The 21,843-nt window shown below is 33.2% G+C and overlaps 1 protein-coding gene across 2 annotated transcripts; it reads right to left on the bottom strand.

Annotated features, from left to right (window-relative positions):
• Positions 1–17,871: 17,871 nt before the first annotated feature.
• On the bottom strand, positions 17,872–20,393 carry LOC131157620 (uncharacterized). 2 transcript variants are annotated; one of them, XM_058111911.1, is made up of 3 exons: positions 19,682–20,393; positions 18,591–18,662; positions 17,872–18,239 (listed from the first exon to the last, which is right to left on the bottom strand). In XM_058111911.1, exons 1-3 carry the CDS (start codon positions 20,270–20,272, stop codon positions 18,237–18,239), a joined length of 666 nt encoding a protein of 221 aa, XP_057967894.1. In that variant the 5' UTR covers positions 20,273–20,393; the 3' UTR covers positions 17,872–18,236. The 2 variants fall into 2 exon arrangements, with proteins under 2 accessions (XP_057967894.1, XP_057967893.1); XM_058111910.1 differs by having other exon boundaries at positions 17,872–18,662; positions 19,682–20,372.
• Positions 20,394–21,843: the final 1,450 nt, after the last annotated feature.

Raw genomic sequence — 21,843 nt, 5'->3', positions numbered from 1 at the left:
TATTTATAATATTTGAGTTTTATTGAGTAATTTATGAATTTTTGGTATTTTTTATCGCAAGACAATTATTGGGAGCTAAAATCAGCACTGCTTTGTAATTCGCGCATAATTTTTTCATTCCAATTCCAATCGAGACAATTCAAAATTTTAAAAAAAGATGAGAAGATTATCTACAACTTTCATATTTTAAGTTTCAAGCGATATGAGCTCCAAGATGGACAAAAGTGGGCTTGATCATTGGGAAACAAAAAAAAAGAAGAAACAAGAAAAAAAAAGAAAAAATAAATAAATTACCTGATTTGACCCGGCTGCAAACCAGGCCATGCAGCTGGGTCTATACTCTCCTCCGTGCGATGGCATAGGGCTAGCCCTCCCCTTCTCCCTTTATATTTTTCTTTCCATTCTCCTTCTCACCCGCACCCTCTTCCTTACTTCTCTCCTCTCTTCTCCTTTCCCTCCCTTTCGGTCCCTTTGCCTTTTCTTTTCTCCTTCGGCTCTCCTCCCTCCTCTTCCCTTCTCTTCTCTCTCCCTCTTCAGATCTCCCTTCCTTTCTTTCTCCATTTCCTCTTCCTTCTCCTTTTTCGTGCTTGTTGCCCCTACCATAGCCGCCGCTGGTGCCACCACTGTCGAGTTGCTGTTTCTTCTTCTTCTTCTTCATATTGCTGCCTGCAGAAGAAGAACCTGTTGTCCCTTCTCTCCTCTGTTTCTCTAACTCTCTTCTCCCTCTCCTCTCTTTCCTCTCCCTCTCGGTCTCCCTTTCCTCTTCCCTTCTTACTTTTTCCCTCTCTCCTTTCTCCTTGCTGCTGTCTTGCCATACCCGAAGCTACTACTGGAAACCACAGCTGCTACTGCTAATGGACACCATGGTTGCTATTGCTGCCACAAGGACCCAAGAGCCCCTGTTGTTCCCCTGCTGCAGCTGGACCCAAGAGTTCCTGCTGCCCCTCTCATCCTGCTGTGTTGTTGCTGCCACAACCAATCCCTACTTCAACATATACAACCAACTTTCTCTCTCTCTCTCTCTCTCTCTCTCTCTCTCTCTCTCTCTCTCTCTCGCTCTCTCTCTCTCTCTTTCTTCCTCTTTCCTTTAGTTTTGTTTTGTTATTAATTTTTAGATAATTGAAAACTTGTCATATTTTTTTAGTAGAATTTTAATTAAAATTTCAACTCTTTTTTTATCTTGTTTGGGTATTTTTAATAAAGTTAATTTCTTTTCCTTTTCTTCGTATTTATTTAGTGTTTGGTTGAGTGATTATGTTGATCTCCTAAATACAAATATATATATTATCTTCTTAGGATTTGGATTGGTTGTCTTTTTAAAAATTGAATTTTTGTTGAGTTCGATTTAATTTAAGTTTAGTTTAACTGAAGTCCGTTTTTTTCCCGTGCTTAATCATATTGTTTAGTGGTTAAAGTTCTAATTTTTGGTTTGAATTCTTTATTGCGTTAAAAATTTGGTGTTTATTGAATTTGTATTTGAATGAGTCTATTTTAATTGTGTGCTTAATTCACGTATTAAAGTCATCATTTTTAATCTCTTTCCGAAGTTCAACGCATGTTTCGATTCCCGTTTAGCTACTAAACGTAGGATTTCTGTTTCTCATGGTTAAAATTGGTTTGTGTTAAGTTTTAGACTTTAAATTGCATGTTACTTTAATTCATTAAAGAAAATCTCAAATAAACCAGAAAACCTGAATCTGAACTGTGTTTAATGACTTTTTATTCTCAATTGGAACTATGCAAATTTTGAGATTAAACTGCATTCTCTGAAGAAACGATCTAACATTTGGGCTAAATATTACACGACAGAACTCCTATACTTGGGATAACTTCTGAGTTACTCATTTTTTGAGTGAGTCAAGTTTTTGGCGCCGTTGCCGGGAAATGTCAGTTTTAATTTCAAAATTTGTGTTTTTCCAATTATTTTTTATTTTTCATTAAATAAAAAAATAAAAAAATTGAAAATTTTGAAAATTTTGGAATTTTTTTTTATCATGCTTGTTTGTTGATGTGTTGGTGAATTTCTGTTGTTTGAATTGATATTTGATACCCTAGGTCCGAGATAATTCGAATAGGTTGTCTAAAATTTCACTTAACACCAGTAGTGACACACAGAGCACATAATCTGATTGTTCTCCTGTTACTTTTACGAGTGATTCTGAAATTGATTTGAGCATTCTGTTTGAACAATTCTTTGAGGAAGTCATGGCTACACCTATACCATGTACACTTCAGGATTTTCTGCAGCCCACACGCACTTCTACACTGTCCTACATTGTGTTACCACAAGATGCACCAAATTTCACAATTAAGCATGAAATGTTATCTGTGATACCCTAATTTCACGTGATGGATTCTGAGAGTCCATACCAGCATTTGACAGATTTTGAGTTGGTCTGCACCACTTTCATTAATAGGGCTGGAACTGATGAGTATGTCAAACTTCACTTGTTTCATTTTTCTTTGAAAGATAAGGTGACTCACTTGAAAAATGAGCAGCTCGAAAGTTATCCCAAGTATAGGAGTTATGTCGTGTAATATTCAACCCAAGGGCTAGATCGTCTTCTCAGGGAATGCGTTTAATATCAAATTTCACGTTCTTCCAATTGAAATTAAAGGGTACTGAACTCAGTTTAGATTCAAGTATTTTCAAGATTGTGGAGACCTATTTTGACCAATTAAATAAACACGCAGATTAAAACCCTAAACTTAGCATGCATTGAATTAAAAAGTAAGAATGAAAACCCTACGTCTACTCAAAGAAACATCAAAACATGCGTTAATTAAGATGACAACTTTGAACTCAAAATTAAAATATGCAGGAATGGAAACTCAATCAAATTCAAATACAAACTAAAAATCGAACCTTTAACACGAACTTGAACCAAATTGCAAACACAAATGCCTTGAAGGATAACGAAAAGCAGTAAAAATGTGAACTTTGACAAAACTGACCCTAATTAACCCGAGTCGTAACAAGAAAATTAAATCTTAAGAAAGAAAGGCAAGCAAATTAATTTCTAAAATAAAAACAATTTTTTTTCTTTTTGTATTTTATTCTTTTTATTTATTTATTTATTATTTTTTTAAAGAAATAAATCAAAAATTAAACTAAAGGAACGATAAATAAAAAACTAATTTAAACGATTCAACTCTAATAACAACATTAATTAAGAGTAAGATAAGAAAAAAAATGAAACTTCAATAAAAAATTTTAAAATCAAATATCCAAATTCCAAACGTGGCACTAAATAAAAAATAAAAAAATACTATTATGTTGCAATTAAAAGGAAAGAAAAGAAGAGAGAGAGAGAGAGAGAGACATAGCAGTTGGTGTTGGTGCTGTCGACTGGTGGGAATTGTGGAGAGTTGCAGAGGATTGCTCGGGTGGCTGGTCTGGCTGGCCTCCTCGGCTGTTGCAGCAGAGAAGTGGTTGCTGGGCAGAGGGCTCGAAGGTGGCTGAAGGTCTGGAACTGTTGGTGGAGTGGTCTGGTGCGTGGTTGCTGTGTGGAGACTTGGAGGAGCAGCAATTGCTGGTTGTTGCAGAGGGAGTCCGAGGGAGAGAAGAGGAGACTAAGGGAGGAGAGGAGAGTAAGAAGGGGAGAGAGTTGAGAGAAGGAGAGAGCTAAAAGAAATATACTGTAAAGAAAAAAACAGAGAGGGAGATAGCTTAGGGAAGGAGAGGAGCAAGGAGAAAGGAAAAAAAAAAAAAGAAAAGGAGAAGGGAAAGGGAGCCGCGTGCCTGCGCAGGAAAAGAGGGGATTTAAAGAGGAGGGTTTGCTGCCCTACGACCCGGATTACCCAACCTGACCTAGCCATGCATGGCCGGGTCACATCAAACGTTAATTTTATATATTTTTTTCCTTTTTCTTCATTTTTGCTCTCCGCAACTAACGGGACCGAAATCGAAAAGAGAAGAGGGAAGGACAGTAGAGAGAGGAGAGAGTGAGAGTTTATGTGAATTTGCTGCGTAAAAAACTAAGTTTCAGCTATTTATAGAGCTGGATTCATCGACGAAACACGTCACCACGTTGACGAGTCATGTAGAAAGTTCGTCAATGAACCTACACTCTCATCGACGAATTTTAAACTTCCATAAATCCTCTCCCAGTATCTTCTCGTCGACAGGGACCTGATAAATTCTCTTGTGTCATTATATCCCAAAGTGCAACGTCGTCGACGAACGCTTCAGCTGCCTCCTTCTGTTACTGTTTCCATTTCTCTCACTCTTTATTATTTAAATACTTTTATTTTTCGGTTCGTTACAATATATATAACTTATTTCATGAATTTCCACACTTTTTAATAATACAAATCATATTCTCATATTTCCCCATTTATTATAGAAAATATTTTTATAATCATATTTCATATTCTAAAATATCACAATTCAATATTACTCAAATGCCACACTATTTATCTGATATTTATATCATAATAATTTTCAGAAAAAATATCATATGCTCATTTTTCACATATCAATTCAAACTGTAGTTCTAAAAATACTGTTATAATTTATTCCCCTTACCTAACTTACTGAGAGTCTCGTTAAAACCTAGATCCTACACCCTTGGCGCCCGTAACTCAAATCCTATAATTTGCGTTTTTCCAAAATTAATTAACTCATTTCCTAAAATAATACCCATATAACCTTCTCTATGTTCCATATACTCCAAATTAACATTTAAAGTAATATTTAACACCCTTACATGGTTTCCTGAACTATGCCTGCAGGGTCTCGAAATTACACCCGCGACACTTACCCGAGTCCTAAATTCAACAACCCAAATTCATCCTCAAAATGCCCAATATTTTAGAATTTCTAAATCTTTATTAATTAAATAATAATTAGCCCCTTAATAACCTGCTTATCCTAATTTTGGGGTTATGCCTATGACGATCCCACGAGAAATTTGTTCCACTAGACTTGTAGAGAATCATTCCTAGATTCTCGTGGTGGTATCCAATCGTCAATTAGGTTTAAGATTTACGAGAAATTGGGTAAGAGTGAGAATTTAGCTTACCCTAGGAGATATGCCTACGCCGCTCCTACGATAAATCCGCTCTGGTAGAAATGGTGGTGGCGGAAAATGGAGTCCAGTAGTATTTTCTGATTTTCAATTGGACAAAAATTAGTCGAGAAATTGAAGAAAATGGAAGAGAGAGCAGAGAGAGGCGAGACAGAACCTGAGAAATACCAGGGGATGGAGCTTTGCTATCTTGAAGCTTCAGGTAAACATATATATTTAATAATATAATAATAATAATAATAATAACTTTTAACCTTTATATATATATATATTGCTTAATTCATAATTCTTATTAATTAATTAATTAATTTATTATTCAATTTAATTTTAAATAATAAATAATTTACTTATTTATTATTATTTTTCGTTATTATTATTATTTTTATATTTCTAAACATATCATTTTTTTGGGCATTACTCGTAGGCCCATTATAGGCCTCAAATTCAAAATAAGTCCAAGTCGATATTTAAATCCAGCACAGGGCCATTGTGCTCCTCAAACTCAAAATAAGTCCAAGTTAGGCCCAGTACAAACCCATAGTTGGCCTCAAAATCAAAATAAGTTCAAGTGGCCTTTAAATCAAGTACAGACCCATAATGGGCCTCATACTCAAAATAAGTCCAAGTTGGGCTTCAAATCTAGCAAGTGGACCTCAAACTCAAAATTAGCCTAAGTTGGACTTTAAATCCCACACAAGCCCATAGTGGACCTCAAACTTAAAAGCTAAGAAACAACATATTCTGCAATACACCACTGGTGAATGGATACCTACTTCAAGGCCATGAGTATGAGTTAATTGAAATACTCACATAGAGAGCGACCACTAGGCCAAAACCTTAGAGGGCACTTTTAAAAAAAATTATGACATTTTTTTTCAAAAAAAATATAGGTAGATAATGATTTAAAAAAAAAATTATCTAAATTTCCAACTCACATATAATTTAAGAAAAATAAAAAGTCACCATAAATAAAATATTTTCATGTTTATGATATTTTGCTATGTTGGCGTCTTTTGAAAGAATTTACCTCAATAAATTTGTCCCATGGGCTAATATATATATATTTTTTTTCTGGGAGAATATATATATATATATATATATATATATATATATATATATATATTTGTAAGTAGGTACAATAACCTTTGAATTTATCTAATCTACATTTTAAAAACTAGGAGAAAACAAAATTGTTAAATTTTAAATAGAAAAAAGTAATTTAATCCCAAATTTTTGTCACATTCATAATGTTCAAATAATCCAATTTTCCATATTAAAATATTGATTTATATGCAATAATTCCATAAGGGTTAAAATATTCAACCTTCTTAATGTAATATCTATTAATGTTAATTATTAAATTTCACTCAATACGCATCCAATTTATATCATGATAAAATTAAATATAGATCCTAAAAATGTTATAATAATGTAAATATTCTTACATAAGCTCTAGTAATTTTTTAAACAATGAAATAATGAACTTATTAATATATTTAAGTGTGATCTTAATACAAATTTTTTATTTATTCATGTTGACCTTTGGAATACCTATAAGAAGCAGCCATTTGAGAGCTTAGTTACTAAAAATATGAACTTTCATATCCAATGTGAAAGCCAAGAAATAGGGACTAATAGATTAAGGATTAAAGTTGTGTCTACATTTATTTTATACTTACTTTGTTTATTTTTTCAAGTATTAAGTCTTATTTATCGCTTAATTTTCTCACTATCATAATTTTAATTACGTATTACACACGTATTTTTGTGAATCATTATTAAAATTAAAAAACATATATAACTTTTAGTCACTCCTACTCCCTCTATAATAATTTTTTGAAACCTATTATTTTATGTAAATATACAAGTCTATATATGTATAATATAAAATATAGTTTAGGTTATATTAAATTACTATGATTTGGGAATTTATGATTGATTATTGTGTCGGGAGAAAAACAATACTTTGTCATGCATCAAAGTGGATTGCCAAGATTTAAAGTTAATCAAACGATTTACAATCTTTGTAAATATATATTTCTTTAAAAAAAAAAAAACATAATGATCGCTGAGTTATATGCGAACATCTTAATTAAAAAGTTTTGATATACAATTTAGGGCTAATTTTGTAAATATTAGTGAAATTATGAAATTATATTTGAGAACAACTAGCAATAAATACAGTAGTGGTATCTAACAACTATTACTTTCGGTGTATTTGCATGATGCGTGTATTAAATAAAATAGACACATAAAGGTGGGATATTAGGTATATCAATCTGGGTAATTACCTTTTAAAAAATATCCATTTGGGTAATTTTTTTTTATAGAAAATTTTTATTTTTAAGAGAGGTACGAAACATGTAGTTAGGGTTGACTAATGTTGTACCATACCAAAATTATAATTAAAGTATATAGTTAAAAATCAAGAGATTGAAGCATCTGGTATAATTCACTCAATGCATTTAAAAAAGGTGAGGAATAATTACATGTTTTGAGTTGAAAAATATTTTTCGATATAAGTCTATGTATTGAGTTTGGTAGGGAGCAATTTGCGCCTAGATTTTTATGAAATTGTACTAGAATGAGTGTTCAAATTAGGTTTAATTGAATGAACTGAGTTGAGTCATGTCACACACACACACATTTATATCTATATGGATATGGAGGCTCATTGATCCGAGTTATAAAAGAGAATATAGGGTACGTAATACCTTCATATTTAGGGAACCTAATACTCCAGGCCAATCATAAGATGCCATGTATAAGCATGTTAGTTGCGTGACTAATGAATCGTCATGATTGGGACCTGTGATTGATAATGCACATGTACGCATAACCATACGTACACAATGAATGTTAATATATCCTTCTTTAACTCATTTATTGAATAAAACAATTTACTAAATTTTTTTTATTTTAATATTTACAGTTCAATTTTTTACTCTATTTGAAGATACAAGGTAATTAGAAATTAATTATAAATGTTTATATGTTAGGTGTGAGACATTGTAAGTTAATTACATGATGCATAGTGCATTTTTGTAGGGCCAAAAAATACTGATGTCTCTTGAAGTTTGGTAGAAGATGCAAACTTCTTTTTTTGACAAAAAAATAAAATAAAATAGATTTTTACCTATGTTTCGAAAATCGTACGCATCTCCCTTGAAAATCGATTTTTCAGACACTTATTTCTTCTCCTTGACTTGCATTTTTACCAAATGTCGGGAACGATCATATTTTTTTGCCAAGCCTAATAGGAGTTTCGTGAAATTTTCAAAATCTTAAAAAGAAGTCTACATCTTTCATTCTATCAAACTCTATGAGAGTTTGAATAGTATAATTTTTGAAATCTCATGAAAGATTTATGACTATATTTTTTTGTTGAACACCAGAAAATGTAAGTATCTTTTGTCTATACTATTATTGTTCATTTATTTTTATTTATTTAACACAGTAATCAAGATTCATAACATAATTATCAGTTGATTTGCAAAGCTTTTTTTTTTGTTAATAGAAAAATAGTGATATGATTATGCAATTGAATTTCGGTGCCCTATTTTTTTTCCTCTTAAAGTAAGGATGATGTTATTTTGGGAATCAAAGTAACTGGAAGCTTTGACTTCAAGAACAACCGACTAATGAGGCAATAATGCCACTTTACATAATTAAGTAATGAGACTTTTGGTTAACCAATTAGTATTTACAAAATAATATTTTATAAAATAAAATGCTAATCCGAATTCATCCTCTATAGTAACAAAATTAATAAAATAGTGTTTCAAGTTGATTCTTTAGTCTTTGTCTGCGAATTTGAGAAATTTTATTCCATAATTTTTCTAATTTGAGAATTTATAATTTGAGTTTGTGTAAATTTAGATAAAACAAAATATAAATTTAACTTAATTAGTTTGTACAAACCCATGTCAATTCAAATTACAAATCTAAAATTCATATTTTCAAAAAAAAAAATTATTGTTTATAAAATAAAATTAATTTATGTAGAATGTGTATCGGGATGATGAAAAGATGATGCATTTTATACTCATCACATATTTTTATTATAATCTCTTCTATAGCATTAGTCAAATATTGCCAGAGGGATTTATGATTGAGGTAGATTTATGATTATTACTTATTCCCCGCTAGATGGGTCAAACGAATGATAAACAAATAATAGAGGAGGTGGGAATATAAGTGTACAGTACTATAATTTTATGTTATTTTTAAGTATGCCTCTCATGTTCTGTCTGACTAGCCACACTTATATACCGTTAGAATCGATAAATGAAGAATAGATAAATAACAATCATATCGATCCACGTTAGCATATACCGAGTATACTTAATAATTGTACTATTATATATGTATCTTTGAAGGCATAAGTATCAACCTATTACACACACACACACACACACACACACACATATATATATATATATATATATATATATATATCATAAACTTAATTTATTCCTAAAAAAATGAAATGAGCTGGAAAGGCACAATTATGGAAGTAGGTTAGTTAGAATCTTGGATCGGTGTTGCGGTTTATAAAGCTATGTATCAACCATATCATAGCCAGGTTGATGTCTCTTTTGCAAATGTAGGTGTGGACCATATGTGTCTTAGTAAATCAATGATTATGATTTTTACCTAATATAAATGTGTATCATTTGGTACAATTGAAAATTTCTTTTATGATTGGCAACACGATCTACTTTTTTTTTTATTTTTTTAATAGAGCCTAAAGTAAAATAGGCGATAATTAATCCTTTTGAATAGAAGTATCATACATGATTAAGGGTGGATTAGTGCTAAAGATATATTTACAAATGAAAAAAGTGGAAATTGCACTCTTGGCTTGTTGCCCAAGTGAAGAGGGTATCGCTCCAAACCCTAAAAAATATGATAAGATAAATTTTAATTGCTCATCCAAAGATGGTGACTTGGTATGGGTAATGGGTTTGGTAAAAGAACAAACTTTGACTTTATCAAATGATGACTTTTAGGATGTACATGAATGTAAATTTTAATTAGTAGGTTTCTCGAGACAATTTTCATATTTATTTTGAGAATTTGAAATTTTTTTTAATAATAACTTTGAATGATATACCATTTGATGCATTAGATAAGGCTAATCATAGTCTAAATTGCATACCATTTGATGCATTAAATAAGACTCTCGTACAACTAAAGGCTTGAATAAATTTTATTTTTTCACAAATTAATGTAAATTATGTTTGTTTTTTTTTTTTCAAGAATAATTTTATTTTTCCAACTAATAAGTCATGTTAATTGTGAATGAGTACTAACATTTAATTAATTAAAATCTCGTATCAATATCTACATAATTAAATGCGTATTGCACAACTTAATTTAGTAATTTCGCATAAAGGAAGTATGGTAATTAATAAAATGATCTTTGATTGTGATCTTTTCTTAATTCTTACTATTAATTACTAATTAAGCAGGGCAATCATATTAATTTCCCTCTGCTTGTATTCTCTTATCATATCCTTAAACTTCAATTCTGATCGATCAAATTAACCATACTTATATTTCTGATACTATATAAGTGTATTATTGGATATGATCATCAGAAACTAAGGTCGTCGTTGAAAGATAATTAATTAAAAAACACGTACTACGTACTCTTACAATCCCACAAACATATTTGCACCCTCGCTAGTTAAACATCTACAACCTGAATTCTCGCCGGAACCTTGCCTGAATTCTGCCGTAAAACCACAACCAGGTCCACGAAAGCGCTCAAGATATACTTGTACGACGTCTTGTCGTTCAAGTTCAAGTAACAAAAAAGCAGCTCCTCCATGAAATCCCAATCCACCTTCAACCCCTGCTCCAGCTGCGCCTCCACCATCTTCTCCATCGACTCCCGAAAATCGTCGTACGGGTTCGCCGACTCAGTCATCACGGCGGTGCAGTCGTCCGGAATCGGCAAATCCTTCAACTCCTCCTCCGAAACTGCCGTAATCACAGACCCATCGCTGTTACTGCTCATCGAGCTCGAACCCGGTTCTTCCGACGCCGTCAGGCTCGTGTTCGGCGAAATATCGATGAACTGAGTCGACTCCCCCAGACCGCCCCCAGCGGCCGCGGCGGCTGCGGCTGGCCCCTCCGACCTCTCGTCGTAATAATCTTCGCTGGTCTCGGTCTGGTACAGGAAATTCCCGAAGAGATACCCGTCGGTTTCCGGGTGTGCGGCTGCGGCGGCGCCGCAGACAGCGGAGGCGGCTGCGTCGCCGCCGCGGTCGAGGGCGAAGGAAGGCGTCCTGGGGTTGCCGCACCGCGGGAGAATCCGGCAGGTGGCGGCGTAGGCGAAGGATTTGGAGGGGAGTTGAGGGTGTGTTGTTTGTTTTTTGAACTTGGAGAAGTAAACCTGAATGGATTTTTGGAGTTTCTTCTTCGGCATTTTCTTTGCTCTGTTTGTTTCTTGGGAAAATCAGGTTTGAAGGTCTCAGGTTTGCACTTCGATCCCAGTTCTTCGAATGGGCAATATACATATATATATAAATGTTTGAAAAAGGGGTGGTTTGTTTTTTTGGGAATGAGTATTAAAATCACCGTCGGGTGGAATGTGTTTTCTTGCAGTGGCAGGGGAGGCCACGTGCAGGTGTAAAATAAGGCGTGGCGCCGTTTGTCTCCCGAGAAAAATAAAAGAGAAAAGCAGGAGAAAGTACTGATGAAATTGACAAAAAGACAATTTGACTTTGTGGGTTAGGCCAGGGGAGGTCGTAGGGGTGAAAATGACATTGCAAATTCCTGGTTTGTCAAACATGGATTTCAATTTTGCTGCAATATTAATCTGCCAGCTGCCGGAATTATGCCGTTTTGTCGCCATTAAAGTTGGTGGAAAGCACTAGGAGAATAAAAAAAAAAACAGAGTAGGTAAAGAGCAATGCAAATGCAATTTGTGCACATTTGGGTTCATCAATTGGCCAAAAACAGAGTCAGAGGGATCTTGCTTTGACCTCCAAATTTTGAGAAATTATAATTATATTAGTTAGGCTTTGTTTAATTCAAATAAGTCCAAATATTATGTTTTAAATATTTGCCTTTGTAAACAAAAGACATAGCTGGGACAGTGTAACAAAAAATTTTAAGTATTACTCATCACTTTTATCGAGATTTTGAGGTGTCAATTCCTTTAAAATGAAAAGGGTTCACTTAGGGACAAAAATAAAATTTTATGTTTAAATGGTCTAATAAGAACTGAAATTATTTATAACAGATAAAATAGAAGTAAAATATGTGAAAAGTGTTTCTAAAAAAATGAATAGAACACGTAACATTTGAGAGTATAAATTTCGAATCTTAAAATTGGATTTGGACGAATTCCAAAAAATTTTAATAGAATTTTGAATTATATTTTATCCAAATCAAATACAGCCAAATTCAAGACCTCTCTAAATATAAAGTTATTTATTTATTATGGGATTTGTTGTTTATATATGTAATGAATTAATTATATTAAAAAATTATAAACAAAAACAAAGAAATATAGTAAAAAAAACAAAAAAGTATTAAAAGAAGGCAAGAACAACATTAATATTTAAAAAAATTACTTATTTTGTACTACAAACTTTGTTATATTATTTGCCTTATTTTATATATATATATATATATATATATATATATATATATATATATAATTCCTTTGGAAAGGAGAGGTTCCCCTTTTCCTTTGTTTGTGGGGTTTTTTCTTTATATTGAATTAAATTTTAGGATAAAAGACATTGATCTTCCTTGAGATTTGATAAAAAGACAAAAGCCTCATTTGAGATTTAAAAAATTTTAAAAACCTTACATGAGGTTTCAAAAAGTTTAAAGACCTTTTTAAGGATTTGTCAAAAAGATACAAATATATTCCTATGTTTTACAAAAAGACAAGTCTTTTGAGGATAGTTTTGACAAATTTTAGGAGAGATTTGTAACATTTTTAAAGTCATAGAAGAGATCACCGAGATTTTTGAAATCTTAGCAATGTCCCTATTTTTTTACAAAATATCTGCATATGTCAATTTTTTTTTTGTCCTAAATTCTTTTAATGACAATTAGGGCTATGCTGTGAAGTTTAAGTGGGTACTAAAAGTTAAGATTGGTGATGTCTAATTTAATGTCACCATAGGTGTCTTTTCATATATCTAAAAATTAAGAAAATGTCAAACTCTAACATTAGATTCTTGTTGTAATTTTAGTGACATTAGTGTAATTTTTTGTGGCATTAAAAAACAAAAGAAGTTCATGAGATCCATTTAGGCTGTATGTTGGTGAAGAAAAATATGATAAAATAAAATAAAGACTACAACTCCAAGTTTATGACTTGGTACATAATTCAAGAAATAGACCACATTAATTAAAACCTAAAAGGGAACATTACAATCTTTTGTTGCTTTTATTTTATTTAGCATTAGAACAATGTCTGCATTGGGTGAACCCCTAAATGAGAGATGGAAGTGGTGGGCTCTGTCTCTTCAGCCTTAACTATTCTCTTCATCTTATTCAATCAATCTCTTACTAGCTAACATCATATTCAATGGAGGAGTTATTCTCTAAATTTAGTTTTGTTGTGCACATCTTTAGTGATAACTTCAAAATTCTCTTAGTTGTCGAGCTTTGATTAGACAACGAAAAATTGTTCATCTTTTGTTTCATGCTCTTTTTATATTTTTGGAAGTTAAGAATATTTTGAGCAAAAGAAAATTAAATTTTTTCTTCTCAAATCTTCTAACAGATGTACAATTATTGTCATTAATCATTTATTGTTAGAGAACTCATTTTCAAAACTTAGGTGTTAAGGAGAGAGAGTTAAGAGGATTAATACTCCCCCTCGAGCTTATGGGGGAAATGAGGCGACGAGAGCTCATGGGAGAAAATGAGGTGAGAATAAGTCTAACTCACGGAGGAGTTAAGCAGCCCAAGGCCCTACTTAGATACCATCTTAGAGAACTCATCCTCAAAACTTAAGTGTTAAAAAGAGAGAGTTAAGATGATCTTATACTGACTTTGAAACTGCTCACAGAGACGGTGTGAGACTGGACGGACATTAATATTTATCATAAACTTTTATAACTTTTTCTTTACTATGGTATTATTTTTAAATGTATTAAATAGAACAAAACAAGGCTAACAATAGGTAGATTATAGCAAAACAAAACAATAAGTAGATTATGGGAAAGTAAAACCAAAGTACTCTAAGGCACATGGCATCCAACAACAAACCAACCAACCAACCAACCAACAACTAAAGTACCTACCCACATCACTGTATACCATTTTTTTTTCTAAAAAAAACATGAGATAAAATAGAGAAAACAAATTTAATTGCCAACAAGCGAAGCACCCTTTTTAATTAACTTATCCTTTTTTTGAGTAGAACCAAGTTAAAATTTATATAACTATGAACTAATTTCTTGTGCACGCATATAACTCAAATAGAAATTTACAGTCATCAATGTCATTATTTGACAAAGAGGCTCGGTCAGGAAAACTGACGAAATTGGGCGATTAATAACCGCGAAAACTGTGCGACAATAGATAGTGAAACTGGCATGTTTTACAGACCTCGAAAGGGAAAGGAGGGAAGGGGGGGGGGAGAAGCGGTGACACAATCGTGTGTGGTTCTCAGGTATTTAACACTCGAGGAAAGCGCGAAAAAACTACCAAATGACTCTGTTATAAAGCAATTAACGTCATGTTATCTAGAACGTAACATTCTTGATGCAAGGGAGGGTAACCGCGGTAGGCAGAGAGGTGCGGAAAATTAAAGACAATAAAGAAACGAAAAGACATCATACGACATGGTGGCGTGGATGCTGTCTTTGTCAAGTGTCACAGGCAAAGCCAAGCAGGTTTGAATTTTCATTCCTATACCATCAAGACGATAGATGACAGCATTTACACTCTGCCAGAGTAAGAAGGGACAAAAGAAACTGTAGCTTACATGGAATTGGTGGTCGAAACACGAAGGAATAGTTGTTGTTATGTCCCTGGCAAAGGAGGGGGGGCACCAAACACAGCGCAACGGCGTTACAGGAGCGGTCAACCATGTCTTGCCGCGGTGTGACTCGGCAAAACTTCCCAACAAAGAAAGCCCAAACTTGACCAAGCTCTATTTCCTTCCTCTAGTGGGATGAAGAGCAAACGAAACTTCTCTTTCAAACCAATACCACCTACGGTGCGACCAAAAACAAAAAAAAACTCGATTTACCTCCCTACAGGGCCTTAGGGTGGGTTCTGTGGGGCGTGGGATTAGTCTTGGCTGTAATGCATCCCAGGGTAATCTGGTAGATGCCAGCTGGGGACACCCGATGTAATCAAAAAATAAAAAAATAAATAAATAATGTGAAAACAACTTTCACCATTAAATTAATTTAGAACTCAGAAAATATTTTAAAAAAAAAATCAAGAAATTTACATTTTCATGTTTGACTATCAAGAAAATAAAAATATATCAAATATATTAACAAAATTTTGATTTTACACGTCACTAATATTTAATTTTTTCTAATTTTTAGTCATATTAAAACAAACTTTCATTTTTTATAATATTTAGAGCAAAAAAAAAAAATTAACCTCACTTAAGGTTTGACAAAAAGACAATGACATTTTCTAAGGATTCAAAAATTTTAAAGACCTCTCCCGAGATCTCTTGAATTCCAAGGGCTCCTAAGATTTACCAAAAATATACAAACCTTCTTTTGTATTTTATAAAAAGACAAGTTTTTCAAGAAACAGTCTTTGCCTTTTGGGCAAATCTCAAGGGAGGTTTGTTACATTTCTAAAACTTCGAATAAGGTCCGTGGCATTTTTGAAACCTTAAGAAAAGTCTCTATCTTTTTATCAAACCTCCGGATAAGTATGTCTTTTGCCCTAACATTTAATAAAAAAGTAAAATACAAAAAAAAAAAAAAAAAAAATTCTCCTTATTTTCCTATCATTTTCTTTTTTTTAAAGTAAAATTCTTCATCAATGGACCCCCAAGGATAATTAAAGCATACTATCTGAATGCTGTCTATTCTTAAACTATATCTGGGAACCTTCACCCCAACAAGTTGATGCTTATCCCTATCCCATCAAGAGACCACTTTCACCCTACCAGATGGGAGGCAGAAAACACAATAGAGAGTGGGTTCATGGAAGTTTCCCCAATTTTGTTTTTCTCTGCACCCCAAAAGAATATACAAGCAAACAAGAGCAAGTGCCACAAGCTCACTTTTATTTCCACACCCACCCCCTCAATATACTATCTTACGGAAGGAAGAAAAAATTATTCACAAAAAAATGCATTAATTAATAATTTAAAAATACCAACTTGTTAGAAAAATATTTTATTTAGATAAAATTAGCAATTTGATATTTATGTTTTATATTTTTGAACTTCAATCTTCTTCTTTTTTTTTCCCCTAATTATGGTATATTTGTATTAATCGTATAATGGTACGTCTTATGCGTCTAATAGATTAATAGAGTATAATTTATTTTTATTTTATTAATTAATTTATTACGCATAAGAATTTATCATGCATAACAATAATGAGAAAGTGCAAAAAACATACGTAATGAACTAACGGATCCAAAATACACAAACTCTTTCTAAAAAGGGTCAATAGCTTAAAACATGCAAATACACTAATATGCACAAGGTTGTGTGTGCTCGAAAAAAAAATTCAGTCATTATACCTTGAGGAGTACAAAAATTACTGAAAAACCAAAAATCAGACTAAAATCGAACTGAAAGCACGTGCAGTTTGATTTTACTATTTCTATTTTCAAAAATACATTTTTTTGATTTCGATTTCGATTTCAAAATATAACTAAACTAAAAAAAATCAAAAATTTGATTTAAATAAAAAATAAATATATAAATAAATATAACTAGTTAATATATATTTATATGGGCTGGGGATTAGGGTTTAAGTTGCACTGAATCACTCCATTTATATGAGCTGGGGATTAGGGTTTAAGTTTCACTAAATCACTCCATTTCTCTCTGTAGTCCGTGAGTCGCCAACCCTTACACGCTAAATCTCTACCTCTCGGGCCAATCTCGGCCCTCTCCCTCGTATCAAACTCTCTCCATCTCTCCGTCTCTCGAAAGATCAAGTGCAATTGTGCAAGATCAAGCACACACCTACACAATGCTCTAAGAGTGGGGGAATTGGGACCTTCCTTGCGAGTCGCCAACCCCAAGCCATGGCACACGCCGAATCTCTGTCTCTCCCTCAAATCTCATCTACATCTCTACATCTAGGTCTCTCTCCATCTCCCCGTAGTTGCGAGTCTTGTGAGTTGTGACTCACTGGACACTGGCACACTGCTCTCGACCTTCGAATCGATTAAAAATCGAAAAAATCATAACCGAGCTATCGAATGTTCTATTCTCCATGGGATAACACATTCGGTTTGGTTTTGGTTCTAGAATTTCAAAAACCGATTTTCGGATGGGTTATTGATTTTGGCCATAACCGAATCACACCGAACTGAGTACACCCCTAGTTACACCTACTTCCCATTATGTAACATCCGCTACTCCTACTTCCTGTTATAGTTAAGTTACACTATCAGCTACCACAATTTAAAACCATTATTAGACGAGCGAAATAAAAATTATAAAACAAACATGTAGAAATTGAGTGACAAATTTCATTTTATTTTTACATACCAAACAAGTACTCAATCCTTCTATTGGGACCAATGTGTGAAAGACCGAGCTGAAACATAGGTATGGAGTTCAAACATGAAGCCTCTATGGCCATCTGTAAAGTTCAAACATAGCTAGACCTGGCTCCCGAGTTGAGGGACAGAACAGGAAGAGTTAGAAGTCCAAACAACATTCTTAAAATGAAATGCATCAATTACATTACACCTCAAAAACAGCTAGTCCAAGCTTATGCAGCCAACTGTTAAAAATTGTTTGATGTAGAAGATGCTATTTGCAAAAACACACCGAAAAAAAAAGGGGTAATAAATAGTAATAAATAATAAATGAATCCGAGAAGACCTATCACACAGATTACATATATTGGCATGGGTATTATGTAAATATAATACAGCTGGTAATCCTTTCACTATATACAGATCCAAACCTGTACACAAATTTCACTGACACAAACTCCCTTCAGCTACGCAGCCATCAGCTCCCTTGAACCTTGAAGTTCTTGAACATGGCATACAAGCCAGTCACTGAGCACAAAAACATGAATTAGTTAAAGTGTGAAACAGATCTGGTGCTTGCTTTATCCTAAAAATATCAACAATGTGCTGCTCTTAGGCAATCTATCATGCATTTGCGAGCATGTATGCAACCAGTCAACCACCCCCTAACTCAACAGTCTGCACTAATCCATAAAAACAATAATAAAAAATTCATTGCCTACAAACTGAACATATTTTGTGATAGGAAGCTAGGGGATAACAGCCCATCAATGGTTATTTAAGGTCACAATGCAAAAGAATTTTTGAAGCATATCATTATTTCTTGGATCTACACAAGAGAGCTCACCTTATTCACAACAAAAGCAAACAAAGTCTTACCTCAGAGTAACAATTTTGGTGTAGGACTGTCTGATTGATTGTGCTCACAAATACCTCACATGATAACTTTGCCTGCTTGAAATTAAATATAACAATATATGAGCACTGTACTTATCTTGCTTTACAAACTAGGAAGGCATAGAATCGGTAGGATATCAGAAAGCAACAAAAGGTCATTGTTTATGCACTCAGAATAGTATCACAGAGAGAGAGCTTCCCAGAATCGAAAATTTTATAAAAATAAGAAAACCATCAGATTGCAAAATGTAACAGTCCAAATCCTTTCCAGATTAAATAATCTACAAGAGGAGTCATGGAACACCAAAACCAAAGTGGAACTCCATTCATACTCCCTCCTACAATCTTTCCAGATTAACTAAGCTGGTTTATACATTTTCCACATAGAGAGTATGATACATAACTTACACTGGGTGCACATTGCTTTGAAAAATAATAATAAATGACTTTATATGGGTGCACATCCGCATCTGTTGAATGCATGAGTATGCGTACGCTTGTTTGATTATTTACGATACACAAATCATAGAAGCATCAAACATTGTTTCTGATATAGAGGGGAATGGACTAAGGCACTCTGACTAAATTCACAATTAACCAACAGGAGGCACCAAATTTGTCAAGTGCAACTGCTTCAAAGAAACTACTTATCAGGACTAGGCTCACAAGGACTGAGGGCTGTAAAACATAAGTTGGGATTATTATGCCAAGATCAAACAGCTTGCTCATTGTCTAGATCATAACATACCAAAAAACCCAAACCATTCTTGTTCCAAAGTTGCATTTGATTGACCCATGATATGGGAATTAGGATGAAAAAGTAAGCAGGGCCATGATCCATGAGACTTCTAAGTTCTAAATCTCCAAACCAACATTTTAATTCCTCCCAGTCCTATTCCCTCCATATCACTAAGAAGCAATTGATCAAACACTTTCCACCATTTTTTTTTTTTTTCTAAAGCACCAAGGATAGAAAGTGACAAAGTAAGAAAATCCAATCTGAGCATTTAGAATACAAATCCAACCAGAACAAGATACCCAAACATTATAATAACGAGACATTAAAAACTTACATGTAGAGGGAACTGGAAGAAGAAAAATCCAATCTGACCCTCAACCTTCGTCGCAGTATCGAAGGGGATCACACCCTTAGCCAAATCTTCAAGCAAGAAGATCGCATCAGAGAGCACCTCAATCCCGTCGAAGTCGAGCTTCGCGTCGACGAATGACGACACCAGGGCCGGCACGTGCCCGTGGCCAGAGCGCACGTGGGCCAGCCGCTTTCCCCTGTAGCCGATCGAGACCTTGACGCTCTCGTAGTCGATGGAGTAGAAGTCTTTGTTGCGAACCTTGACGGTGAGAGCCAAAGAGATGTCAATGGCGATGTGAGGCCAGGTGTGGATCCGCAAATGGTCGAGCCTCAGCCGCTCGACGCTCACGTCGGGGTCCGACGGCCAGAGGAGGTACACGGCGGCGGCGAGGAGGAGGAGGGCGGCGGTGCAGGTGAGACGGCATTGCCACTGGCTGCGGCGGGGGCGGAGTGGGGGGAGGAGGACGGCGGGGGACAAAACGACGTAGTTTGGGGGTTGGGGATCATCTGGGTGGGGAGGTACGGGGTGGTAGGAGTAGATGGGTTCGGAGGGTTTGGACTTGGGGCCTGCCATGGAGATGCACGCGAAGAAGTTGGGTGTGGGGTTTGAGGTGACTGGGGATGGAGGTGAAGTTGAAGGTAAAGGTTACTATGGTCAATCGATTTGCCTGTTTGCAACTCAACACCTTTGTTTGGAGTTTTTTCCGGTTTTAACCTTTTATTTTTTAAATATATTAAATAATACCTTTTTCGAGAAAATATTTCTCGGAATAACCCTGACGTAATCTCGCTACTTGGAGTAGCGAGATTTAAACAAATCTCGCTACTTGAAGTAGCGAGATTTGCCACGTGTCATTTCCATAAAAAAATTATTTAATATATTTTTAAAAAAAATAAAAATTTGGGAAATAAATTATTCTGTATTATAAATCTGGAAATAATTTATTACGCAGAATAATTTATTTCCCGATTTATCATTTTAAAAAAATATATTAAAAGAATTTATTGTATAATAAATTAAAATTTTGAACTTTATTTTAAATTACCAATTTTAATTGTACCTGAAATTAATATATATATATATATATTGACAGTTTGTTAAAGGGACAAAAAATATAACGTTCAAAAATATTATTCATTTTTAAAAAATATTTAAAAATAATAATATATATTTAGAGTTTGAAATTTAAATTATAAATATGATTTTTATGTATTTGTACAAAAAAATGAATATTTTTTTTATAATTTTACTCAAATTTAAATTTGACTCTCGAATTCAAATTCCCAAATATAATTTTTTATTTTAATTATTAACTGATTTTTTATGATCGATGAATAGAAAAAATCAAAGTAAAAAGTTGATTTTTTTTAAGAAATAGAAAAAAAAAAAGTGTGTTGACTTTTTTGAGGTTAAATATTCTTAAGTCAAAGATTTGTGTAATTAATGTATTTATTTGTGGATTCTAATTATGTGGGATACTCTTTCTAAGACTACTTCTAGGTGTTTCCACTTATTGTTTTGTTCAATTAATAAAAAAAAAAAGAGAGAAAATTAAGATATGATAATTATGTATACATTTATTATTCAAAGTAAAGATGGATTATCTTTATTATAAGAGATGAAAAAAAAAAATGTTAAAGACTTGCTTAGTTGTGGAAAATATTTTTTATTTTCTAATATTTAAAATTTTAAAAAGTTATAAAAATTTAGCTTTTTGTAAAAAATATTTTGAATATACATATAAAAAAGGTATAAAATTGGGTGTAAATACCCAGAAAATATAATAAATAAAAGAAATTAAAAAAAATAAATTTTTGGCTGAGAAAGGAGAAAAATCGGTGACAATTTCCTAGAGAAGAGAGAAAATCGGTGACAATTTTGGGAATTTGTCGCGGGACGGTAAATAAAAATCATTTCAAACTCTAAATAATTCTCTTTACATTTTGTTAATTTATTATTTATTAAATATAATTACGCCTAATTATCAACAAGACATTCAAACTAAGATCATTTGTTAGCAATTTTTAAAAATTAAATTGTGGTATCCAAAATAATATGTGAATCGCTTTAATTTAAAATTTTAAACAGAAAATAGTGCCTTAGAGAATTAGTGAAAAATATAAAAATCTATATTTTAAAATTTT

The sequence above is a fragment of the Malania oleifera genome, chromosome 6 (genome assembly GCF_029873635.1).
Source record: "Malania oleifera isolate guangnan ecotype guangnan chromosome 6, ASM2987363v1, whole genome shotgun sequence".
In the NCBI taxonomy this organism is placed as follows: domain Eukaryota; kingdom Viridiplantae; phylum Streptophyta; class Magnoliopsida; order Santalales; family Ximeniaceae; genus Malania; species Malania oleifera.
This window is presented reverse-complemented; position numbering and strand designations above follow the sequence as displayed.

What these genes read in the sequence shown, in the direction of transcription:
- LOC131157620 (XM_058111910.1), bottom strand. Translation starts at nt 20,272, where the DNA reads ATGGCAGGCCCCAAGTCCAAACCCTCCGAACCCATCTACTCCTACCAC. An exon ending in TCTTCCAGTTCCCTCTACAT is followed by an intron (nt 18,663 to 19,681) that starts GTAAGTTTTTAA and finishes AATTTCAAGCAG; the next exon opens with GCAAAGTTATCATGTGAGGT.